The sequence below is a fragment of the Anthonomus grandis genome, chromosome 22 (assembly GCF_022605725.1).
Source record: "Anthonomus grandis grandis chromosome 22, icAntGran1.3, whole genome shotgun sequence".
Classification (NCBI taxonomy): domain Eukaryota; kingdom Metazoa; phylum Arthropoda; class Insecta; order Coleoptera; family Curculionidae; genus Anthonomus; species Anthonomus grandis.
The window spans coordinates 18,739,278-18,764,692 of record NC_065567.1 but is presented as its reverse complement, the minus strand read 5'-3'; the positions used below and the strand labels follow the sequence as shown (position 1 = coordinate 18,764,692).

General features: G+C 32.2%; 1 protein-coding gene across 2 annotated transcripts in view; it reads right to left on the bottom strand.

The window, feature by feature from the left end:
- The window catches only part of LOC126749108 (insulin-like receptor), a 98,972-nt gene continuing 73,557 nt past the window's right edge, over nt 1–25,415 (bottom strand). The window contains exons 4-8 of one of the 2 annotated variants that reach the window (XM_050458735.1): nt 24,793–24,932; nt 24,502–24,735; nt 20,308–20,576; nt 7,311–8,101; nt 1–2,903 (exon numbers count right to left, since the gene is read on the bottom strand). In XM_050458735.1, the coding sequence (XP_050314692.1) occupies nt 2,632–2,903; nt 7,311–8,101; nt 20,308–20,576; nt 24,502–24,735; nt 24,793–24,932 (1,706 nt within the window). In that variant the 3' untranslated portion in view covers nt 1–2,631. The remainder of the gene's footprint in view (nt 2,904–7,310; nt 8,102–20,307; nt 20,577–24,501; nt 24,736–24,792; nt 24,933–25,415) is intronic. The other variant, XM_050458736.1, reaches the window with a different exon arrangement.

Here is a 25,415-nt window from a genome sequence, read left to right as displayed (position 1 = left end):
TTTTTACTTTCATACAAAAAAAATATAACTCCCAATTATGCGTCGTACACTAAATACTAAGTACACCAAAATCGTTGAAATGTGAGTTGCACCAAAAGTGTGAAAGAACTATAATATGAAGTATTTGAAAATTAAGAAACTTAGAAATTAGACCCAGTATCAAACTTTGGTTAGCATATAACTGAGATATTTTTAAGCGTCGAGAATTGCGTATCTTCTATATGGTAGCCATCTTAAACTAACAGTCACCAAGATATATTATTTATTAAGAGAGTTAAGCATGTTCAAAACGAACCAAATATATTAAAACATTTCGGAATTTACTAGATTCTGTAATAAATACTGTATTTTTGGACACTAAATAAGTTATATGCAGGATAAGGTTAAGATATATAAACAAAATATATCTTTGGTAAAAACAAAAATGTGCTTAAAACTAGACCTATTTAACAATGAAATTGTCATGTGTAAAAAACTGTTTTAATATTCGGTTTGGAACTTGAATTTCGAGTATTTTCCTGAGATTGATATTTCGACTGCATAAGAAAAAATATTGCATTAATAAACATCTAGGGTTTATATTCGCACCAATACTTGCCTAAACTAAGGAACTGTTATATTTTACTATATGTTATGTGAGGGGTTTTACAGACTCCATCTGGATCTATGTTGAAACATCCATTTGCATTGATAACATTAATTTACCACCGCAAAGGGATGTATGCGTAATAAATATTTTTTACAGCGTTCCCTACAGCTGCAACCAATAAAAAATCAAGATTAACAAACACAATGCTATATTAGGTTTGATTGCATAGGCCTCACGGAAACCGTACATCCGATAAGCACTTCTGAAGGGTCGCTTAATCTCACTTTAATTGTTTCCCAGTACACATATGGTTAAAGAACTTGTAGCCTTGAGTAAAATAGAATTACTAATTAAAATATACAACTATCAGCCCATTAAATTACCTAAACTACATAAATGTAATACAAACATTAGTGAGCAAAATACAGATAAAAACATAGATTTTATGGTCGGTAGCCATAGGTGCACTGGAATTAACAGAAAACTATTTACAATGAAGTTAATGGACTTAAAATTAAAATAATCGTAAAACTAAGATTTGAAGTTTTTTTTTATATCAACAACTCCGCAGAAACTCCATTTATTGATTAAGTTGGGTGCAAAATTAAAATATGATAAAACAAAATTTTAAAGAGCATGCACGGATGAAGAAAAAAAATTTAAATTTAATCTCATTAATAGTAGTCATAGAATTTTGGTAAGGCTAAAAAATTAATATGTTTTTGGAGTGAAAATTGGTCTAGTAAAATATTTTCTTTGACAGAAAAAAATGGCTTATATCTCGCCTGACTTCAGAACATTAAAAAGCCCTGCACATGAATGTAAAATAATAGGATAAATATTGCGAACGTTATGAATATATAACTATAATTCCTATATATAAGAGAAGTCTAAATTTATTAATTAATTTGATTTTTTCCATAATAACGCAAAGTTTAAGAAGTTTGATTGAAGTTAGAGCTAGAAAATTACATTTTGATAGACTTAAATGAGAGTCACTTTTTTCAACAATAAGTATTATCTGTTGCTATAAATACAGAATTCTAAACCCCGTGGGAAAAAATTTGCTAAATATACACTTTTGTCTATCGAAATCAATCAAAGCTCTCGAAATTAGTCCTTGCTTCAGCAACCTATTATTATAACCTTATCGCAAAACGATCAACAATTAATTTTTCATGATGGATCAATATAAGTTTTGTTCTGCAATGCAACTTTAATGAAAAAGGCCGCGGGGCGTGGCTCGGGTTGCTGGTCTTAAAACCGACACTTGCTTTGTTTATCGTCTGAATTTTTAATAAGAGTTGCAATGAAAAATCACCAATACTTAAGATATTCACAATCCTTATTTTAATTCGCTTGTTTTCTGAGAGTTGATATAAAAAATCTGTTATGCTTCAATGTTTAGTTTAAAATAATGCTTTAATTTAAAACTTGACTACCATGAACGAGGAACGCTGTAAAATTAGTGTGCTATAAAAATGGACGGCAATATACATCATCAGATAGAGATAAATCTGTTGACAAATTTGGTAAGAATATATAACATGTCCACTTCTATAACAAAAACGACTATAATTCTGCTTTAAATTATCGGGCTATGCAGTAAAAAAATATTATTTGACATATCTATCCTTAATATACAATTTTAAATGTAAAATATTTTACTTTAAGGTACTTCTATACCCAACTATATATAATTTCATAGAGAATTTACTGAATAAAAAAGACAAACATCCAATCACCCTTGCTTTCGATTGCAGGTTTAATTAAGTCTTAAAATAAGTAAGAAACTTATTATAATTGAATTGGATTTTGTTCCATCGGGAAGACAATTAAATACTGCCCACACAATGACAAACACCAACGTTTAATACTATTAAATATAATATGTATAAATATCCATCGAATAACAAACATCAACACCATGGAAGAACGAAGCCCGAGAGGTTCGTTACTAAGGACCAGCGCGGGTATAAAACATATTATATGGTTTGACCACAACATAGACAGGCATATCAAGTTATGGGCTATACAACCTTTTATCGTTGAGATTGTGCTTTCCCATTTTTCATGAGTGTCCTAGTATTATTTACGTAGCCGTTTACGGTGGGTCGATCCTCCGATATACTGAAAAATCTGGGGTTAGGATACAAACGAACACTTTGAACGCCCTCCGAACCATCGGAGGCAGACATTGCGTAAGTGTTCGGGATGCGCATGCCCGACGGCAGTGCGTTTAACGGTGTTGACGCATCCACATCGTCTGCCTCGGCCGCTGGAAAGGACGTACTGTTCTTAACAATTTTATTCCCTGCATAGAACACGTACGTTAGTAAAGCTATGACGGTTAAAAGCTATGAGTAAATGGATTAGTAAAATTAATTGATTACGATACACATATGGTCGTTTCCCGTAATTAATTCGCCCATCAGCTGCTATTAAATAGGTGTTAAAATTTTTGGGTCTGATTTTCTCAGTCTGCTATGGAAACGTTTCCTAGTCCTCAAACCTTACTTTCAATTTATTCCAGATGATGTCAAGTGGAGTAGAAACCCGTGGTTAACCATCTTAAGAATAGTGTTCTCGTTTTTTAGGCATTCGAACTAATTTTGTATTTTATTCTAGGTATTTAACGAAATTTTTTGCGTTTCTCAGGATTTTGAAATATTAGGCTTAATTTCACGATACGTGAAATTGAAAAAAAAATCAATTTTTAGAATGATTTTTTAGGCCTACTAATTAATTAAAAATTGTTTTCCGAGGGATATTCTTTACTTCCTAAAACCCAAATTAGTACATCTAGCATCAGGGCCTAAATTGAAAAAAAATGGTCGTTGGTCGCATACTTTGGGAGTTGCTAGTGGTCCATTACAAACGCTTAATGTCCCGGATGTGTATCCCCATCTCCTTCCGTTTTTGAGAAACTTCAAAAATTTTTATTCAATTTTCTCACAGAAAATTATAGGAGAAAAAATTAAGCAAATTAAATTCTCTTTAATTTTGGCCTCGGTGTCACAAAGCTGTACAACCTACAGGAATAAAGTTAGAGGGTGCCAAATTCACCAAAACGCAATTCACTTTCCAGGAAAAAATAAATAATTTTTTCTGTCCCAAGTTTTTCAAATTGAGATAAAACTGATTTTTGTATGATACATTGTCAGGAGATTTATTGAAATTATTTTACAAAGGTTTTTAAGTGCGTATTTAACTAGCATGAAATCGAAAATCGACAATAGTGTGCATTTAGAAACCCACGGTTGGGAAATTCGAAAAATTGTTGTATTAAATTTTCAAGCGAAACTAAAGGTTCTACAAAAAATTTTATATAATAAAAGTCAATAGCAAAAAATCATGAGAGACAACGTCGTTCCAAAAAAAAAACATAGCTCCTATTGACATTAACCAGAGCAGAAAAATCGCAATGTTTCAAAACGATCTTTTCAAAAATGACGCAAACAAGTACCGACTTCGGCATTTTGATAAAGAAACTAGAAAGCTCGGGGTATTTGTGTAACCACGCTTTCGAGGACTCTGATAATTTGATTATAAAATGAAGTGTCGACAAATCTCTTGAGCACGATTCTGCAATTTGAATTGAAGAGGACATCGATCTTTTGGTGCTGCTTGCTGCCACCATCAACGATCAGTCCCAAGCATTCTTGTTGAAGCCAAGCCGGGGAACGATTACAGTGCGACTATATTCCCCGGCAAGTTCAACACTGCTAAACCACATTTCCTATTCGCACATTCCTTCACTGGGTGCGCCAATATTGGTGAAAAAAATTAGTCCAACTATTTGAGACCGCCAGACACAATGCAGAACTTTTCAAGAATCCGAAATCTCACGTGCAAGACATAGATGCCACAGGTGAAATAATTTGTGTGGCCTTATAGAATGGAAATCCTGTAAAAGATTCGTTGCAAACACTGCGAGACACCGCATTCATTTTCGCACAAACTTCGACAAAAAACAACCTCAATTTCGCAGTACTACCAACGTCGTCAACTCCTGCTTGCAGAGTTTTTTTGCAAGTACACTCGTTGCTAGGCAATACTTGAGAAAAAAAACAGTTAGAGGAATTCAATCTTTGATGACCACCTGGTAGTGGCTCCTGAAAGAATTTAATACATCATTTCTTGCAAATATCAGAAGAATGACTGCGGAGCAGCCTGTGGATGCAGAAAAGCTGGACTTTCCTGCTCCGCATTTTGCTAATACTGCGCAGAAGAGAACTGCAGCAATCTGCCTTTTGAGCGAATGAGCCTCCGTCATAAGTTTATAAAAGACCAATTCATCGCATTACCGCACCAAGCCGCTCTATCCAGGAGCTTGACGAAGTATCGGTTGGAAATATGTCATCCAATTCCCATGGATGATAATTGCGTTTAGTTTGCGACAGTAAAATGGAAGTTATTTCCACCTGAAAAGTGAAAAAAACTGCGCTTTGGAGACTTTAGTGCCCTCTAACTTTGTTCCCGTAGGTTTTACAGCTTTTTGACCCGAGACCAAAATTCTAGCGAATTTAATTATCTTAATTTGTTGTCCTATAAAAATTTCTGTAAGACTCATGTTTGTAAGATAAACATTTTTGAAATTAAGCCTTTCTATTGGAACACTTTTGACTCCCAAAGTATGAGACCAGGTACCATTTTTTGCCTTTTCAAATTCTATATTGACTATACTTAATATTATTATTAAGCTGTGATCTAACTCTTTTCATTAAGTCAGCAAGATGCATTTTTAACGGTTCGTGCCCTCGAAGCCAAATAATTAAATTAATTACTCTTTTTACCATAGCCACTGTATCAGCGACCTAATGTTTCGATTGACGTGACTATATAGATTATACCCTAAAAAAACGGTACTACTGATAGAAGCCCGTTTACAAACCCCAGTACCGAGAAAAAGTGGAGAAACATCTTATTTATTCATTAAAAAGCCGGACTGCTTGACGATTTCTCATTAATAAATCCTCACATTCTTTATTTATAAGTATTATTATCTTTATTTTCTAAGTAGCACAATTAGAGAAACATTTATGTCCATAGTATATATTAGCCTTTTAAATGCAGTAGAAAATAATATTTGGTTAATTCAATAAAGCATAGCCTGTTAATATGCCCTGAAGTATTACTTCAACGTTATGTGTAAAACAGCTGATATATTTAATAATTTCCAAGCAGTTAAATCGGTCGGTCGTTTCCAAAAATATAAAGTTGCAAGCATCAGAAAGTCAATAGTAAGTACACCTAAAACTGGTAAGCCTAGAAAAACGACTCCTAGAGCTGACCAGAAGATTAAAGCATTAGCTTGAAAATCCATTCAATACAGCAGTGGACATAAAATCTCAACTGGTCGAAGTAGATATTAGCGCACATACAGTTCGAAGACGCTTAAAAGACAGTTTTCATTTCAAAGAAAAACATTTGAACTGGTCGGAAATAAGATGGAAATATACAGATTTGGAGTTGCTTCACTGGCATTGAAATGGGCCGGTATAAAGATCTATAATATCTTATAGAAATATGTGATAATATGCAAAGAAAAACATGCCATTGCAATGGAGATTTTAACACGATACTGATCCAAAGCATACGGCTAAAACTGACCTAGTCTGAGTCCTGAGCTTAAGCCCATAAAGAACCTATGGGATATACTTGACAAAAAATGAGTATTAAACATCCTGGAAAATTTAAAAATGGAGCCGAATGGCTAAAAAAATTTGCCGTTTGATTAAAAATATCGAAAAACAAGGGATATGCTACTAAATATTTTAATTTTTAGTTATGATATGTTTCTCTATTTTTGCTCCTTGTGTTTTTTTAAATTAAATTACAGGGTGGCTTTATAGCAAGTAGAATTCTCTTGTTTATGTTTTATTTTTATTCTCTACTTTGCTAGTGTCAAAGGAATTTTTTTATCAAATAAAATTTGTTAAAAAATTGACAGCTTTTTTACTTTTCCTCGGTACTGTACACCTTACAAATCCAATAACTTTTCTTGTATTTTTCTATACTTTTTATTATCAGATTTCAATCTGTGCCTGCCTTCATATGCCTCGCGAGCTAAATAAAGGATAAACATAGTTTCCCATGCGGTTACTGAAACGACATAATGGTATTTACATCAGAATTTCATCTTGTTAGTTTAATGGTAATAGTTTGTATCGTTTTTGGCATGTTATTAATTTGCTGAAGCGTGGGATAGCGTAATTATTATACTCAGGGTGTCAAATGCATCAATTTAGGAAAATCTTTAAAAGCTGGCAAATTTTGAACCAATTAATTATGAGAAAGTTGCACATAAATCTATGCATCTATGCACATAAAATTGAATTTAAGTTGCATTAAGTTAAGCCTTGAAATCAGGATAAGAGACTGTTAAGTATCCTCTCTTATTTTCTTTTACTTAATAATCACTTCTGTGATGCCTAACCTACTAGCCTCTTTTTAATACATAAAAGAAGCTAAATATCACAATCGAGTAATTTAGGACTATAATTTGTAATATGGCTCATAAATCGCACAACTTGCGGCAATAACCTACTAAAAAAGCTATTTTTTAAAGCATTTAAAAACATTAATAAAATTAAGAGGTAGTGCAGTTTTATTTATGAAAAAATATGCTAATTTAAAAGCGGATGATTCCCTTAATAAAACACTGAATAATATCTACCCTTAAAAGAAAAAACATAATAAGTAATCTCTCACCACTTACCATCTCCCATAGCCGATAACTGAGCGGCGGCTGCAGCCCTTATGGCCCTTGTTTCAGCGCCCTCCTCACTATGGTAAAACGATACGGTACAAAAATGTTCGTATGAGTCATTGAGGAGCTCTGGAAGGAGCAACTCGACTAGCATCATAAATGTAGGCCGCCTATTAGGCTTTAAGTCCCAACAAAGTCTCATGACCTCGTAGAGCTTATCCGGACAGTTCTCCGGCCTTTCCATCAAACCACCCTCCATGATGTACCTTAAGACTTGTTCGTTGGAGAGTCCCTGGTACGGTTGGGAGGCTAGAGTCGCCATTTCCCACAAAACGACTCCGTAGCTCCATGCGTCGCTACTACTGGAGAAGACGCCATCTTTGAGGCTTTCTGGGGACATCCACCTGACGGGCAAAAGTCCCCTGGATCCTTTACGATAATAATCAGTCTCATAAATATCTCTGGTCATTCCGAAATCTCCTATTTTGACAGTTAAGTCTTCTGCTACCATACAATTACGCGCAGCCAGATCTCTGTGAACGAATTTCTTTCCTTCCAAGTAAGCCATTCCATCCGCGATCTCCACGGCCATTCGGAGGATTTGTTTTAAAGTAGGTGCCCGATCTCCAACATCTTCTGGTCGATGCTTTCTGAGATAAGTCTTAAGGTCTCCATTGACCATTAACTCCATGATCACCAAGGCAGGCTGATGTTGAGAAACTACGCCTAGTAGCTTGACCACATGAGTTGTATTAAACGCCTTCATTACAGAGGCCTCGTTGAGAAAATCAATGCGTTCTCTGGAAAAGAAAACAATATATGAGGCTTGTGATATATTCGGTGTATAGTCGGAGATTTTAGCAATCAAAAACTTTTTTAATGTAATTTACAGTAAGTTATGAGTGAAATTACCAGTTCGTGAGCTATTGGTAGAGTTGATCCTATTTAAACCTTAAATAAGCCTTTAATTACCAAAATGGCTTCCTGCTGCAACCAGTCTTACTACTTAAATTTGAAAATAAGGTTTAATTCACAAGAATTTAATTTTGAAGGCATATTACCTTGAATAAGATTGTTTTGAAAATTTAATAGAATTAATAGAAAGCTTGGTATTTATGATGACAATTATCAATAATATTATATTGATTGAGTGATAATAAATGATGGATTAAAATAAATGATTTATATGCTAAAATGCAGGGCCGAACTGAGATAGTAAACTTAAAGTTGTGATATGTTTGGTGAAGAAACAACTAATGGTATAGTTGATGTTACCTAAATTACCAAAATCACTGCCTGCAATAATTCTTAATACTTGTATGAGATAAAATTTATAACCAAGGCTTTTTACCTTGGAACGCGTATATTGGTATTTGTATTCGAGAAAATAGCGTTTTGTCATTGTCCCATATACGATGATTAACCTGGTCTAAGGGAAACCAGAGAGGGCCAGACGTAATTAGTCGGTGGCTAGGTTCTGCTGGGGACTTAGTATTGCGGGGTATATCCTATTCCCCTATCCAGGGTTACGGATGAAGACCACAATGACGGCAAAGGGGGAGAAGAAGGACTTCAACCCATAATTTAACGGTTAGTATTAAATCAAAAGACGACGATTAGACTCCATAGTTCTATAACACAACTGATCTAGAGGAAAGAGGAAACCTTAACAAAACTAAAACCGAACAAAATTATCCGGCCCTCCAGGTTGGAAATTGAGGAGTCAGGTCTCTTGCAAAACTTCAACTTACTAAAAAACCTTTGAACGAACGGATTAAATGGAAAACGACAAAAGATATGAAAAAGGAGTATGAATATTTGGAACCTCCAAGGAATCAAAGGAAAAATGGAAGAAATAATACAAGACATACCTAACCTAGGTAAGAAAATGGTGGATTTAACGGAGACAAATAAGAAAGTTACAGGTACAGAAATCATCAACAACTATGTACTTGTATTTACTGGAGTTCCGAAACGTGAAAGGGCAAAAAGGGGTGTCTCGACCATGATACATAAAAAATATGAGGATACAATAACCGACTTCAATCAATGAAAATATTGTTCAGGTTAATATTGATATGAATCAGAAACCAGTGAAAATCCTTGGACTATACGCAATGAGGAACCACTAGCAAAAAAAGATAAATTTTTTTAATAGGTCAGTGCTGAACTTTAATGACTCCGTTATAGGCTCCGTAGTCGGAGAAATTATTACAAACGTCTACGGTGAGAGACTGTTTAAAATGTGTCGACAACATCTATTAAGAATAACAAATTAATATTTCAGACCTTCATACATACACATGGATACATACAGGTAACCTTAAATCTGCCACTGACTATGTAAAAATACAACAAAATAAGGTGTTACGATTAAATGACGTATGAGCATATAAAGGAGCCACTTGCGGCTAAGAGCAAAATTGCTAGTCCCATTCAGATCTCAATAGTTCACGGATAAGGGCAGAAACAACTAAACAATATAATGTACACAGTCTAACCAATGAAAGTACCCGAATTTTGTACCAGAACAGACTAGATGAGACACTTCTTATGACAGTACACCAACAACTCGTAGAAAAAGTATATGATAACATATTGAAACGTATTAAAAGAGCTGCGAAAGAAGCAGTCAGCTAAAAACAACACAGTGTAGTAAGAAACTCTGGTGAAATAATGATATTGAAGAATTGGCATATCAGGACAAAAAACTGTATCAAAGTGCTGGGTACTTGTAGGGAAATGAATATCTATGTATATAGGAGGAAAAAATGCTCTGAATCCTGGAAAATCATGAACACTATCAAAAGCCGTTGATTGAAAAGAGAGAAAAATATTTGTTGAACACACATGTGATGGTAGAGGCTGATACAATTATGGTCAATATTGACCAAATCAAGAATGCAGTACGAAATTTGAGAAACGGTCGGGCTGCAGGTCTAGGAGGAATTCTCGCTGAACTCATTAATTATGAGTCAGAAAAACTGTTTCAACCGCTCAGTTGGTGCATCAACCAAAACCTAAATGGGGATCTTGTCCCTGCAGAATAGAAAGAGGCATTTATATCGTCCATCCATAAGAAAGGGAATAAAGTGGAATCTTCAAACTATAGAGGTAGAGGTCTGTATGGAAGAATTATCCGAAATCTTATTGAAGAGGAATATATGAACAAAGAAAAAGAAGAACAGTCAGAATTTCAAATTGAAAGAACGTTTACAAATAATATGTTCTGCTTAAAACAAGTTATAGAAAAAAAGGCCAGTCGTCAACCAAGAAACCTATGTTCACAGACCTCTAGAAAGACTATGATACAGTCCTTATCAAGAAGTTGTGGAAAGTTTTATAGGAACACAATATTAGTTTCTTTATTACAAAAGCTCTGAAGACGCCTAAGAGTAAAAATCGGTAATGACTTGTCCGAGAAGTTCTGGTAGATACGCCAAGGCTGCTGTGCATCACCTACATTTTTTAAGATCTATGTAGCGCGAGCTCTGAACCAATAGAAGAGAAAATGTAACGGGATAGGAATCTACATCAGACATTACTTTATACTGTACAGTCTGCTGACGACCAAGTGATCCTAGCGAACGATAAAGACCACTTACAATTTATGGCGGGAAAATTGCAGGAAGAGTAGAATAACTGGGGACTGGAAATTAATATACAGAAAACAAAATATGTATATTAGATATAGATAAAGTAATTAGTTGCAACGTTTGCACGTATCTTGGTGTGGAGTACTGATCTGAGTACTGTAACTCGTCTAGAAAAAATGATAGAGAAATAAAGAAAAAAATAACACAAGCCAGAAGAATTATAGAAATATGTCTAAGTGGTGTAATATGGAGTAATGGAATTGGGAAACAACGTTAATACAACACACATATATGAAACTCATTAAAAGCAGTAGCACACGGAACAAATTTGAAGAAAACCTGAAGCGACTGAAATTGATGTTTTTAGGAGATCACTGGATATATCAAGAAGAGATAGAATCCGAAATAACGACGTATGACAATAAATGGGAATAGATGGTTTGATAATGACAGACATAGAGCAAAAACAGCTGATATGGTACGGACATGTCCAAAGGATAGAAGAAACAAACAAAACTGCCATTGCATGTATTGTACCACCAATCGCAGAAAAGACCTTGGACAGAAGGCATAAATAAAGCCATGAGTAATACATACCTGAGAAAGGAACAGTGGAACAATAGAAGAGAACGGAAGTTGGACATCGGACAACGACGAAAGACGTTTTGAAACCCATATGTATATAAATTAGAGAAAGTATAGGAGAATAAAAAAACTAACATTTATATTGAGTAGAATTATTGATTCCGTTATATTGAATAATTTAGATGCTGAACTATTTTTAGAAAACTGGCAAATTAATGAAAGAATCTGGATATTTCTCCGGATTATTAGACTGTAAAGCCGTCGAAATATTTTGAATTTTGGGTCCAAATCTCTTTTCAAAGAACTTAAATAAATAAAATACACGAAACAAATTTCGAGTGAACAAAAATTGAAATACAATGGTGTATCAGCAATAATACGTGCAATCATTTGATAATTTTTAGGCAAAATTTTATAATTTTAATGTTATTCGAATCTGGTCGTCAAAATTGGGGTTAATGTAGAAACAAAAAACCAGTATAAATTTTCCATATGCAAATTTTGCATTCCAAAATGTTCCGTTATGTAGGAAAATGGAAAGAGAGGCGAGAATTTTAAGGAGTGATTTACGTTTTTGGGAACATCGGTAATTCAATTTTGTTTTAATAAATTTTATGCCTGAAGCCCGTGTAGAGATTTTAAATTTACGTGTATCATTTTATTTTTCCGAAAAAAAAACGGGGATAAAGCCAAAAAATAATTTCGTAAAAAAAGTGAATTTAATTATTAAATAAATTATTGCAAAACGGGAATGCACATGCAAGACACTTTTAAAATGAATGTATCTGGAATGGAGCTCTATATTTGGTTTTATCAACTAAAGTTTTTCTATTTCGAATACTAAAGCACAGGCATTTTAAATTTTTAGTTACTTTTGCTTGTTTAGAATAACTTGGAAAGCATTCCTTCATTCATCAATTCCAAGATACAAAAATAGCAAATTTATGCTATTTTTAACTTAATTTCAAATAAGAGAAACAATCTGAATATAAATGATGAAATGATGATCTGATGAAGATTATAAACATTGTTAGTATGAGGATATTGATTAGAATTAAAATTGGATACTAGATATAAAATACCAGGAATAACGCCTATATCATAATAAAATATTGGAATTTCAAAATAACTTTAGAAATGTTTTACAATATTACCTAACTTAATATAGCCTTTTATAAAATCGTGGTAGAAGAAATACAAAAAGTTGACTCCAAATACATCTCTTAAGTAGGAGTAGTCATATTTCACTAGTGACCATATAAAAAACACGTTTATGTTGTAATTTGACCAAATAGAAAATAACTATTGCCATAAATTTGCGACTGATATTTCTGATAATACTTTTTAGATAAAAATTTTAGAAATGTTGATATTACACGTGAGCCTATTACAACTCAAAAGTGTTTCCAGACATTAAAAAAAAATGTACTTTTATCATTTTAACTTAAAAATACAACATTATTCAATAAGGTACACCGATACAATAATTTAAATATTGCCCTTGAGTGTAGAAAGGATTACGCGTTGGTGCACTGTCAAGGTAAAAGAAATATCAGTAGTAACATGTAATCTTTACGGCATCGGTACTACAAAAAAACAGGTGGCCAAATTTAAATTTAATATAGTTATACAAATTTGTAATTTTATGTGTATAAAATCAATTTTCCTCTTTGCCAAAGGAGGACATTTAGTAATTTTTTTTTACAAAGCTGACGTAAGTTTCTTAATATACACACAAGGAAATTCTAATAGAACAATTTAAGTAAGCAAGTAACATCTACGCAACTTATTCAATGCACATACATAAAATTTATAACTCAATGTGTATAATAAAATTTCTAATGAGACGTCGTTAAATCAATCATATTAATAAGAAGAATCAACAAACTAGGCAACACTTTTTGGTCATTTTAATCATAATAGATCATTCTTAAAATTTCATCTTAAAAACCTAATTTTGTTCATATATAAGAAACAGGCAACCATATTGGTAAAAACCACGTAATTCAAAAGGCAACACATAGAGAAAGTATTAAGTTGGGAGATTTATTATTATTTTACACAGAAACGTGCCTGTTTTACGCTTCTGTTTAAATACTAATTCTTTCACTTCCTTACAAAAAAAGCGAGTATTAAAAAAAAAAACGCGATTAAAATCCAAATTTTTCGTTTGCCACTTGTAGTGGCGAACTACTAGTATTTTGTAGAATTGCTAAATGTCTACGATCTTCAAATTTTATTAATAAATTCCCAATAATATAACGCCAACTAAAAATTTTTCTAAAAAAACAATATAAAGAGTTTATAAATTATTCCAAAGTTTTAGTACTGCTGGGCAAAACGTGTGTTCACTCTCAAACCAAACAAAAAATAGATATTGCTAAAATAGCGAAAAAAAGAAATAGTAAAATCTATATTTTTCTTTACAAATAATATGCATAGCATATTACTTTAACACAAATAAATGTATATTATTTAACATTTTCTAACCAGCTTCTTTTCTTACATGTGTTTGATTTAAAATTCTCATAAATCCGATCCGTTATTCCGTTATAAAATTTTTTTATTTTTTTTACTGTTTGTGTCGTTTAAAAAGGTAGACGATTATTTAACAATATATATCCAATATACAAAATATCTCGCTGTATACCAGCAAAATGTAGTAGAGAAATATTGTATTATATATCTATATAAAGAAGTAATATTCCAGTAAGATTCTAGAAATATTTGAAATATGTAATATATAAAAATGGAAGGAATTTTTTTGCGGGAAAATATTTAATTTAATTTTATATAATACTAGGTAGAGTGGAGAATTTTATTTCAATAGCATACAGCAAGATATTAAATAACTAGTAATATGACTTCTCTTAGAAATAAATCCCCTTTTAGACATATGCCCTTGAAGTCTTTCGTGGAAATGCTCCATAATTAAAAAAAAAATTAGATACTAAAATCTTAAAATCAATACAAGTTTTTGAATTTTTCAGTCATGGCAAAAAAACCAAAAGAATTGTTTCTTGCTTGTTTTTGGAACAGTATATGAAAGGCTTTTAATTTTGAAAAAATTACATAAACATTTCTTTTTCATTATAGTTCTGATATTTCCAAAAGTATTTCCTTTTAAGCCATAGATATTTGAAAAAATTTGATTTAAAGAAAAAAATCGGCTGTATCTCTTCGATGTGCGGCCAAATTAATGATCTAAAATTCCCGGTAATTTAAAAATCGTTAATATTATGGTAATTTATTTTAAAAAATACAGTTTTATGAACAATACAAGTTTTCTTATTTCTGTAAAAACATTACAAAAATAACGTTTTTTTAACCTAGTCAGAGTCAGAATGTATTAATAGCGTGGATAATGGTTTATCTGCATTGACGCTACTACACCCCAACCTCGTTATCTGATTCTTCTTTCCCTTTCGCTGAACTGAATCAAATCTAAAACTTTCCAACCGATATCTTTTTTTTTCTATTTTTTCCTCAGTAGATTCTACTATTTTTGAATAATCTTCATTCAGTAAAATATAATTATGGACAATATGAGTTAGTTTTCTGGCTTTTCCACGGTAAATCTGATTCTTCTTTGCCCATGAATAAATCCATAGGTACTAAAACTTCTACCGATAAATTTAAAAGTTTACAGCCAATTTACTTATTTTAGAAGTGGAGCAAATTTCCAGGCCCAGACATAGATTTTTTGCTCGAAATTCCTTAGAAAAAATATTACCACCTTTAATTTGTTTTTTAAAGAAACCGCAATTTTTCAACTCAAGTTTACTCGGATTCGAAGAGGGTGGATTTGACAACAGTGGATTAAGTGGTAGGGTGGTTTATATGCGCAACTCATAGCCCTTGCGAGTATTTCATCAATATTGTTATTTTTTTGAAAGGACAAGTTATCAAACTACGAAGAAATTGTACCCTGTAATGCTTTAGAAGTACTTAAAAATAAAAAACTATTTGATAAATAGGCATGACTAAGTAGTTCAAAAAAGTAGGCCATTTTTCTCAAAGAGACCTCTTAATAATAAAAATTAAGAGATTGCAGGGACACAAAGTCAATGGTCTCAAATTATGTTTATTTTTTAAAAACGATTACACGTGTTTCCCAACCCTAGTACAAAAACAACAATGTATAGACATAAATTACAATGTTGAGATATGACTTACCGGTAAAGCTATTACTGGTCAGTCGGGAAGGAAAATAAAAACGAGAGTGCAGGAACACTTAAGAGAATATAATAAATACAAAAATACCGAAATCACCGAGACGAAATCGGCTTTTGCAAGTCATTTATTGTCCTCAAAACACTTTCCTTCCATCCCGGAAAATTTAAAAATCCTTCATGAGTGCCCCAACGAAGCTGACGGATTGTAATAAGTACCTTCAAAAATTAAAGGAACTTGATGAACACCCAGGTCGTTAATAATACAGTAGGATCCTACATGGACAATCTGACTTACATGTGACAATGTTTAAAAATTAATAGTTCAAAATATGCTTCTATTTTAATCAATCATATGCTTTATTGTCAAAAAATTCCAAAATTTTGTAGACAAAGCTAATAAAAAAAACATATAAAAACAAAAATAAAAATAAATATACAAACAAAATAAATACATGCAAAACTGTACAAAAACAATGTACCTGGTCAATATACATCATGATGTATAAAATGTCAATAAAAATAAACACAATAGTCAATAACAGTAAATTAATTAAATTAAATACAAAATGAAAGTGCAATTCATTTACTAAAGAAAAGAAAAACTAATATATTCTCTATTTTAAGACATAAAAAAAGCCAGTGTGTGTGTGATACCCAAAAAGTTATCCTAGAAAAAAATCCTCCACTGCGTACAAGGCTTTTTCTAGAAAGTATGCCTTCAAAGCATTATGAAATCGAGGAGCAGAAGTAATTGATTTAATTTCCAAAGGCAAATAAATGATTATGCATCTTTTTGGCTCTGTATAGAATAGAGCTTTTTACTAACTCGGACCGAGGGGTTTGCAGATAAAGATCATGCACTGCGTTGCGAAGTGAATAATTATGACGGCCTACTTGGCATTTCTAACTTATGTTTGCGTACTAAGCAAATAGATTCCAATATGAATAAAGAGGGAAGAGTAAGTATCTTGTATTTTTTAAAGAGTTCTTGACAGTGAGCTCTGCTATTAAGTCCAAGCAGATACCGAACTGCTCTCTTTTGGAGTTTAAAGATGCGCTCAAATTGAGTCACACCGCATGTGCCCCAGAATGGAAGGGCGTAACTTAGATGTGACTCAAAAAGGGCATAATAAACTGTTCTTGATGTTTAAAAACTTAATTCCCTGGAAACTGATCTTAAGGCAAAACATGCTGAACTAAATTTTTTATATAAGGCATCAATAAGTCCCATTTTAGGGAGTAGTCAACATTAAGTCCCAAGAACTTTACAGATTCTACAACGTCCAAACCTGTGTTGTTAAGTAAAAAGGGTTGAATAGTAGTTTTATATGATAAGACTTTAGTTTTTGAGACATTTAGGCACAGAAGATTAGAATCGCACCACGATTTAATGGTAATTAAGTCATTAGAAATAGTAGCATGTAGTGCCCTAGCATCCGGATTGCTCCATGTAAAGCTAGTATCGTCAGCAAAAAGACAGATTTTGCCACTGATGTTAAGATTGGCCATGTCATTTATAAAGATCAGAAACAAAATAGGGCCCAGGACTGAACCTTGAGGTACCCCACATTCTATTGGTTTGCAAGAAAACTTCGTCGTATCAACCTTTACAAGCTGATTTCTGTAACTGAGATACGATTTAAACCACTCAAGGGGCGTTCCTCTGAACCCATAGTGATTCAATTTGTCAATAAAGATGTTATGGTTTTTCTAGTTATGGGTCACATAAATATTACACAAAGCTGAAGCTCAATATACAGGACTCATTATTTTTGGATAGACTTTTTGATAGATTCAACGTCAAAACTTACCTGCGAGAAGAGCAGTTTTAATGCATGAGCAATTTTGGAATGATTTTATATAAACATTTGGAGCCTATGAAATTTTCACAGGCAAATGGAAAATTGGTAACACACCTGTAAATTTTACTTTTAATATTATTATTTATTGCCTTTTTCATTGCTATTTTTTTTAATAGTTATTTAGTATATAATATTTGCTAAGGAGCATTACTGGTGAATTAAGAGAGGGTAATTCCTAGGTGATTTTATTATTTAATTTTTGTTGCTCTTTATACATTTACTGTAAACTTTTGCAACCTGTATAAATTCTACTTTGCAAATTAACTTGTAAGTTTATACATGGTGCAATTTGGCCGAATTTCGAGATACTTCATTTATATAGAGTATATCTGTTAATTCTGATTTTATAAGTTGGGAATTTGTTTGCTATAATTTCTTTTCATAATCTAGTAATAAGCTTTGCGATGATTTTTATTTAATTTTTGAAACCCAGACCTATGCATCGAGGGGGCTTTTTTTAATATGAAGATTACGTAAATAAAGTCCTAATAAAAAATTCCTATTTAACACGTTTTCAATCTGCTTACATTATTTCCGAAAGAAGCACATATTTCTCACTCATTTTAAGCGCACAGTATAGGAGAGCAAAATTCAAATTGGGCGCCATCATCAAATTTGAAATTTTCGCTATTAACACGTCACAAATCCGTTTTCGCTTCCGGTCAGTATTACTCCTCGACATTCAGTGTTCTATTGACGTTTATGGGAATTTCCTATTTAGGAAGTACTTATCTATGGTGATGGCTTTCCCAGTATGTCGCTGAAATTATGGTCTTTTCAAAAAATTTGTGAAATCTTAAAGTACATTTGTTTGGATGCCAAGACTCTTTCCTCTAAAAGGCAATTGCCAATTATAAAACTACACGCATACTTGGAATTCTTCCTGGCACCTTCTGGAAATGTGCAATAATATTATTTCGGCACATTCCAGGAACAATTTATATCTCTTATTCCGGAATATATAAAAACAGTGACTTGCCATTTTAAAATGTAAACAATGCGATGCTATTTTAATAAGTTATCCTAAGTTGAATAAGTGTTATTAATACTAATTATATTGATAACGTGTTTAAAACCGCCTATAAAACAAATTAATAATTTACGTAAATAACTAATTGGTTCAGTAGATAAATATTAACTGTCAAATTTGAACTAATCATAGTAATTAATTATTTATAATTATTATGTTTACTAAATATGTTTAATCATTCGCGAACTGTAACTAATGATTTATGGGTCTTCAGAAAAAAAGTTCTGAAAATCAGTAGAGCCAATGACGTTTTCATACTTACAGTTAGTTTAAGCATCGGTGTAAAATTATGAGACATTTGGTACTCAGCAAAATTATAATTTAAATTAAGTCACTGGTAGCCACAGCTGATGATAAGGTGGTAAGGTTTGATTCGTATCTATTTGCATTTCTTATGAATGGCCATCGTTCACGCACGTAATTTTTTGTCTATGATTGATGTATATATGATATGAATGAATTGTCATTCGTAAAAACACCTTGTACAAGGTTCCTGCGCCAATAATGCACGTCACAGATTTAACAATTTAGATCTTGTTATTTGTCCATGCTAATGTTAAGTTTGAAAAAAGATCAATTGTTAGACGTTGTTTTCATTTTTTGCATAATTTCGACGATTTTCATACTTGGGATTACAACCTTGTACAGGATAAAAAGTTGCTACTTAATCAGATTTTTTTTCAAATACGGACCTGCGTTTAAACAGAAAATTGGGAGATCTAGACTATATAGACGTGATGTTTTTTTTATTGCCTGGCTTTGTGATGCGCATTCAGTCACACGCTTAATTTATTTTTAAACCCGTTTAACTTAAAATGAAATCGAACACACAGATGACCATGCCAAGGCTGGGGGGAGTCGAACATAAACCTTGACCTTAAGACCTTAATTCGTTAGTTTTTGATCTGTTAGTCAGTCAAAGTTAAAATTTATTTAATATTAATTATTTATAGTATTAATAACGGAATTAACAGTATATGATCAATGCAACCTGAAGACGAAACTATGTTACTAAGATCCCAATTTGTTATATCTTGAACACATTTTCAAAAAGTTGCTTAAATGAGTGAAAATTGACAACTTTTCATGTCTATTCAGATATAATTACCCAATTTTTTGTTTAAAAGTAAGCCCGTACTTTGATGTCAAAACTTCTGAAATTATGTCAGCATGTTGAACAAAAAAACCCTGGCCTATATTTAAAAAAAGGAAGTCAATATCGATATTTCAAAAACTAAAAATTGTCTGTAGTTGTCAAATTGTTGTAAAAATCGTGAAATTTTTGAATAAATCATTTTTATCGAGGTTTTGAAAATATTGACCAAATTTGCAAAAAAATACAATTATAAAAATCGTCAGATATTAAAATAGATAAGTATTTTTATTAAATCGTATAATTTACTAAGATTTCAGGCAGTATTTCTTCGTATCCAGGAAAAGTCTCTTAATTTCGGAACCCTACAATTGTGGCAATAAAAATTTCCAATTTGGCATCACTTAGATACCGCATAAAATCCAAATAATATAATTCTATACAATTTTGAAAAATTATAATTTAAACTACGAATTTTTTTAGCCAAAAATTGATTCATGGAGATCTCATTAAAAATCTTTTTTTTAATGTGAAAAACTAAGAAACTCCAGTTGTAGATAAAAATTGTATTGAAAATGCCTACCGTTATGCAGATGATACGATGTTATTTAACGCGTTAAAATAAAGGAATAATTCAAAATTTTAATAATTAAATGTTTACTCACCTACTCGTTGAATGTTCATTAGCGGTCTTAATAGCACATTTGACGACTCCTGGCATATCTTTTAAGTCGTGTGCGAACCCCTCCCAGACCATACCAAAACTACCCTGGCCTAACTCTTTGATCAGTTCGACATTTTTATTGGGTACCTCCCATTCGTCGACAACGTAGACACTTGGTAGATAATCGGGATTCACCGCTGGAATTAGGCGCATTAGGTAGCGTTCACGCATAATCTTTCTATAGAAAACCCATGAACATCCAATTATTGACTGAAAAAAAGGGAGAAAAATAATAAGAACTGACAGGGTGGTCGGTCCAGTAAATATGAGCCTTGAAAACATTGCGAGTCTCTAACTTGGAATAGGTCATTGATTATTTTTTTAAATGGCATCCCTATTTTTTTAATGACTATTAATAAAGGGTTTAACAAGTTATACATGCGTGCCAAACTTCAAATTTTTACTCCTTGTCTTTTAAAAAGTATTTAACAATTATCTAATTTGAAAAATAAATACAAGTCAATAGTCTTTCTTTAGTAAATGCTTGGAATGTTAGGTATAATAATAGCCGACATTATGATAACAAAAAAGTTATAAAAACAAGTAAGAAGAGTCGTATCACATTCTATTCATATTTATGCGACGAAACTGTTAGTCCTTTCACAGCGTGGGTGTTTGCCGTACTTAACTAAAACACACAAGTTTGAAATTCTTTTGACGATTGGCTTCAGAGATAGAACAAGAACACACAATGAAGTTATCCATTTATTCAAAGAGAAGTATTCTGATTTACCATTCATATCGCGAAGTACCGTAAGTAAGATCGAAAAGCAGTTTCGAGAAAATGGACATTTAAAGCAAAAAAAAATGATCGTTGGAATGCGCACATTCTTCAGTGGCAGGAGTTCTTAAAGCAAAAAAAAAATCATCTCTATAAAATAACAATCCTCCAGAAACTCACCGAAGATGATCCGAATAAAAGACTACAGTCGAGAAAAAGTCAAGGTTTGGGCAGGAAGGTTTGTTGATTTTCTTCCAAAAAAAAATTTAATAGATCCAGACATTCACAGACAGAAAGACCTAGTTCCGAACTCGGTTATTTTTATTATTATTACCCTTGGCTTATAGAAGCTGAGGTCCCGAATAGAAACATCTGGATTCAACAGAACGACAACTTCTCGTTTTGCAAGACCTGTTCGTACCTGGATGTTTCCTGTATTTTCACGTAGGCATTGGCAGAAGACGGACCCTTTGAATGGCCACCCAGGTCTCCGGATTAAGCACATTTGGAGTTTTTCTTATGAGACAATCTAATAATCCTTAAGACCAAACTAGCAAGTATAGAGGATTTGAAAGAACGAATAAGACAGAAGAGCAGGCTAATTTCCGGCGAAGTAATTAGAAATGTTCAAAACAAGTTTCAGTTCCGTTTACGGTATTGTCAGTTAGTAAATGGAAAACATTTTTAACACTTAGTAAAGAAAGACTATTGAATTCAATTCAATAGTCTTTCTGAATTAGATAATTTTTGTTGAATATATTTTAAAAGACAAGGTATAAAAGTTTGAAATTTGGTTCGGATGAGTAATTTGTTAAACCTTTTATTAACAGTTATTAAATGATATCACACTGAAACTCATAGTTTGATCTCTCAGTAAAGGAAATAATTGTCAAGCAGTCCTACTTCTATAATTGGTCTATACTTAAGCGCAAAATCCAATGTTATATATATATTGAGTTTATCGTAACCAGAAGGAGAGTTAGCAATTACTTCTGTAGTATACCGATTTTTTAGATTTGTCAAAAGATTGTCTATGGTCTTATTTTTTCTGGTATTTTTTGTAATTGTTGGTTTATAACCTCCGATATGTACAGACTGCATCTCATTCTGCTGTAGCCAGTGTTCACTATATGTGTACTATGCAATTTTTGTAGCTAAAAATGCTTTAATCTCACCAATTTTATGCCTCATGCATTATATATTAATATGAGATATGGATAAAACCTGAGGAACTAACTAATAAGTAATAGTTGATGTGAGGTTGGACAAAATTAGTAGAAGTTGGACGAGGTTAGTACCTGGGTCTGTTTTAAAAGGCTTGACAATTGTATATTATTGTATTATTATTAAGTCCGAGAATGTTACCTGAATTGTAAATGCTAATATTTCAGTTGACTGTACCTAAAGCTTCTCAACATGTTAAAAATGTACTTTCCCGTCCATAAGATGAAAGTTTAATTTGTTGTTACTGAGCTGTTATTAAGCTTTCCTGTAGATTTGAATTTACGATAAAGATATTAATAAATTTCTAAATAGGTGTTTTAAACAAAAAAATCAATGATACCTAATACAGGATGGCCCGACGATGACGTCATATCTCAGATTTGAAACACTCTGTATAGATTTTTTAATATTAAAATGAAGGCAATTTAAAGTAATAATCGACGTATGCGAGCATATTTCCGGAAAAGGGGCATCTTTGATTAAATCAATTTATTCCAAGTTAGAGACATATGCAGTGCATATATTTCTTCTGTAGTTTTTACAACTAGTAATGAATTCTCTAATCTACTGGTATGGTCACATCGTATATTTTATTTTATTATATTTTAATTGCCTCCTGTGCATAACCGTCCTTAAACTGTGATATCTACGTTTTTCTCCCTGTAATATATACTGTTTTAAGTTCAGACTTCGGTGCTTTTGATAGTATTTGACCCACTTACCCACAAAACACCACATCTAATCTTGAAATCTATGGAAAAGTAATATTTTCTAATTGATGCTCTGTTTAAGCATGAAATTGATAGTTTTTTAGAAAAGGGTGTCTTTCTTACTCTTGCTCGTTAGAAATTGCCAAATTTTGACCAAAACTGGCGAAACAATTTCGAAAATTGATCAAAATATAATATTTTGTTGCATAGCAAAGAAGTCCTATAAGAAAATCACCTATTTCCCATAGAAAAGCCAAGAAAAAATTAAATTCCATACTATTGGATTATGAAAATATACCCTGGATGTAAGTGATTAAAGTGTCGTTAACTTTCAACAAAATTTATAACTCTGGAGATAACCCCGAAAAATTGCTCCAATCAGAATTCATAGCATTGCCCAAAAAACTGGAGTAAAGAGGTGCGAGGAATATCGGAGCATCAAATGCGAAAAACAGATATCCGAGAACCAATTTGGTTTTATAAATTTAGTCTATTCTTCGGAGTTCTAAACCAGAGATGCAGAGACTGTACAAAACAGTGCAGATTATGTAAAAAAATTAGATCCAAAAAAATCTATGTTTTTCTAAAGACTCTACAATTGAGAAAATGCCTAGGTCGATTAAATCTAAAATTTACTAAATTTACAAATTTACGTTGTACCCTTTCCAACTGATCAAAATATTTGGGATACATCGGACTCAAAACAATTATTTAATATTACTAAATTCAGTAGTTATTCAAGATATAAGTCCTACATTTTTAATCGCTCTTTAACTACAATTCTCTTGATGTAAATCAAACAACCGCCTGGAATCCAAGGTTACACCTAAATCCACCATTCATCAAGATAAACAGTGAAATTAAAAGTATACAGTGACATTTTTCTGGATTATTAAATAATTTTTTTAATGTACAAAGTTAGAAATATCTGACTGCAATGATGAAAATCATGAAACATGAAAATCTGATGGATTTTTAACACCAGGAAATAATATTGCCTCCAAGTGAGATTCTTGAGGCACTTTTGATCTCATGCCAATACTTTTAGATTTAACACCATTTATTAGGACATATTGAGAGCGATCAGTTAAATAGGTCCCTAGGAGACTGAGCAATGTGCCATGCACATCGAAATTCTAAAACTTCACAAAAAGCCTTATCAAATGATTTAGACAAATCAGTGTACACAGCGCATGTCTTGAGACCTTGTTCCATGTTTTTGTTTATGTTCTGAATGAATGGTATCAAATTAGTAAGAGCTGATCTTCTCTGGAAAAATCCATATTGATTGCCAATAACCGAAAATTTGATATAATTTGCTCTAAAAGCTCTAAAATATTTTTTTTACAATCGATGCTATCGTCAAAATTTGCAGTCTGTTACATTTTTTTTAATTGAATCAAAAAATTAAAGGCACTGCTTTATAACAAAAAAAAACGTTAATTATGACAAAAATACAATATTAATAATTATTACTTACCGTAAACACCATAAATAGGCTTAAACAAATAACCAGAACAATATTTTGGCCACTTTCTGGTATGTCGAATACTAAAGTCGGAGACGGTTCTCCAACTCCATAAAGGGATGATGCCTTCAAGTACAAGCTATAATTTCCAGAAAAGAGATTTGGGATGGTATACACCATATTTTTATTGTCTTTAGTATAATTTTTAAAGTCCTTATAAGAGATACATTCCCCAATGTATTTTGACTGTAAAAAATATTAGTCATTCTTTGTAAAACTTACCAACAAAAGCAAAGAACTTACATTTTGAGAACCTTCCTTTCTGTACCAAATTGTAACGCTGACAATAAGCCTATTAGGATCTGGTGGTTGAAGCCAGTGTACAGTCACGCTATCAGACGTAGTATTCAATATGGATACATTGTAAATATTATCTGCTCCCTCTAAAAATAAAGAACCAACATTTTAAAGACAAAACAAATCATTAGTATATCGGCAGTGCACTTCCTTAAAATATTAAATTTGACCTTTAAAGCGATGGTGAATGTATATAAATAAGATCACTTTTTTTAACCGCACCCAGTCATCTTTTAAAGTATTAATTTTCTAAAAGGTGGCCACTTTCGTTATTACATATATTTTATCTTCAATTAACCCAATTCGATCAGAAAAAATATCGTAAGGCAACCAATTCGCGGTTAGATAAAATGAAATTTGGAAGTTTTTTTTTCTATAAGCGTTTTCTATAAACGTTTTAATTGCCAATTTGATGCTTCAAAAATAAAAAAGAAACTCGGAGAAATTGCACTATAGTTTATAATGTCACTCCCCAGATTAGATGAGCGACCACTATCAAACTATTACAGCATTTTTTTTAAAATAATTTATATATTTTATTCTGTGAAAAAGAGGGTTATATGTCAAAA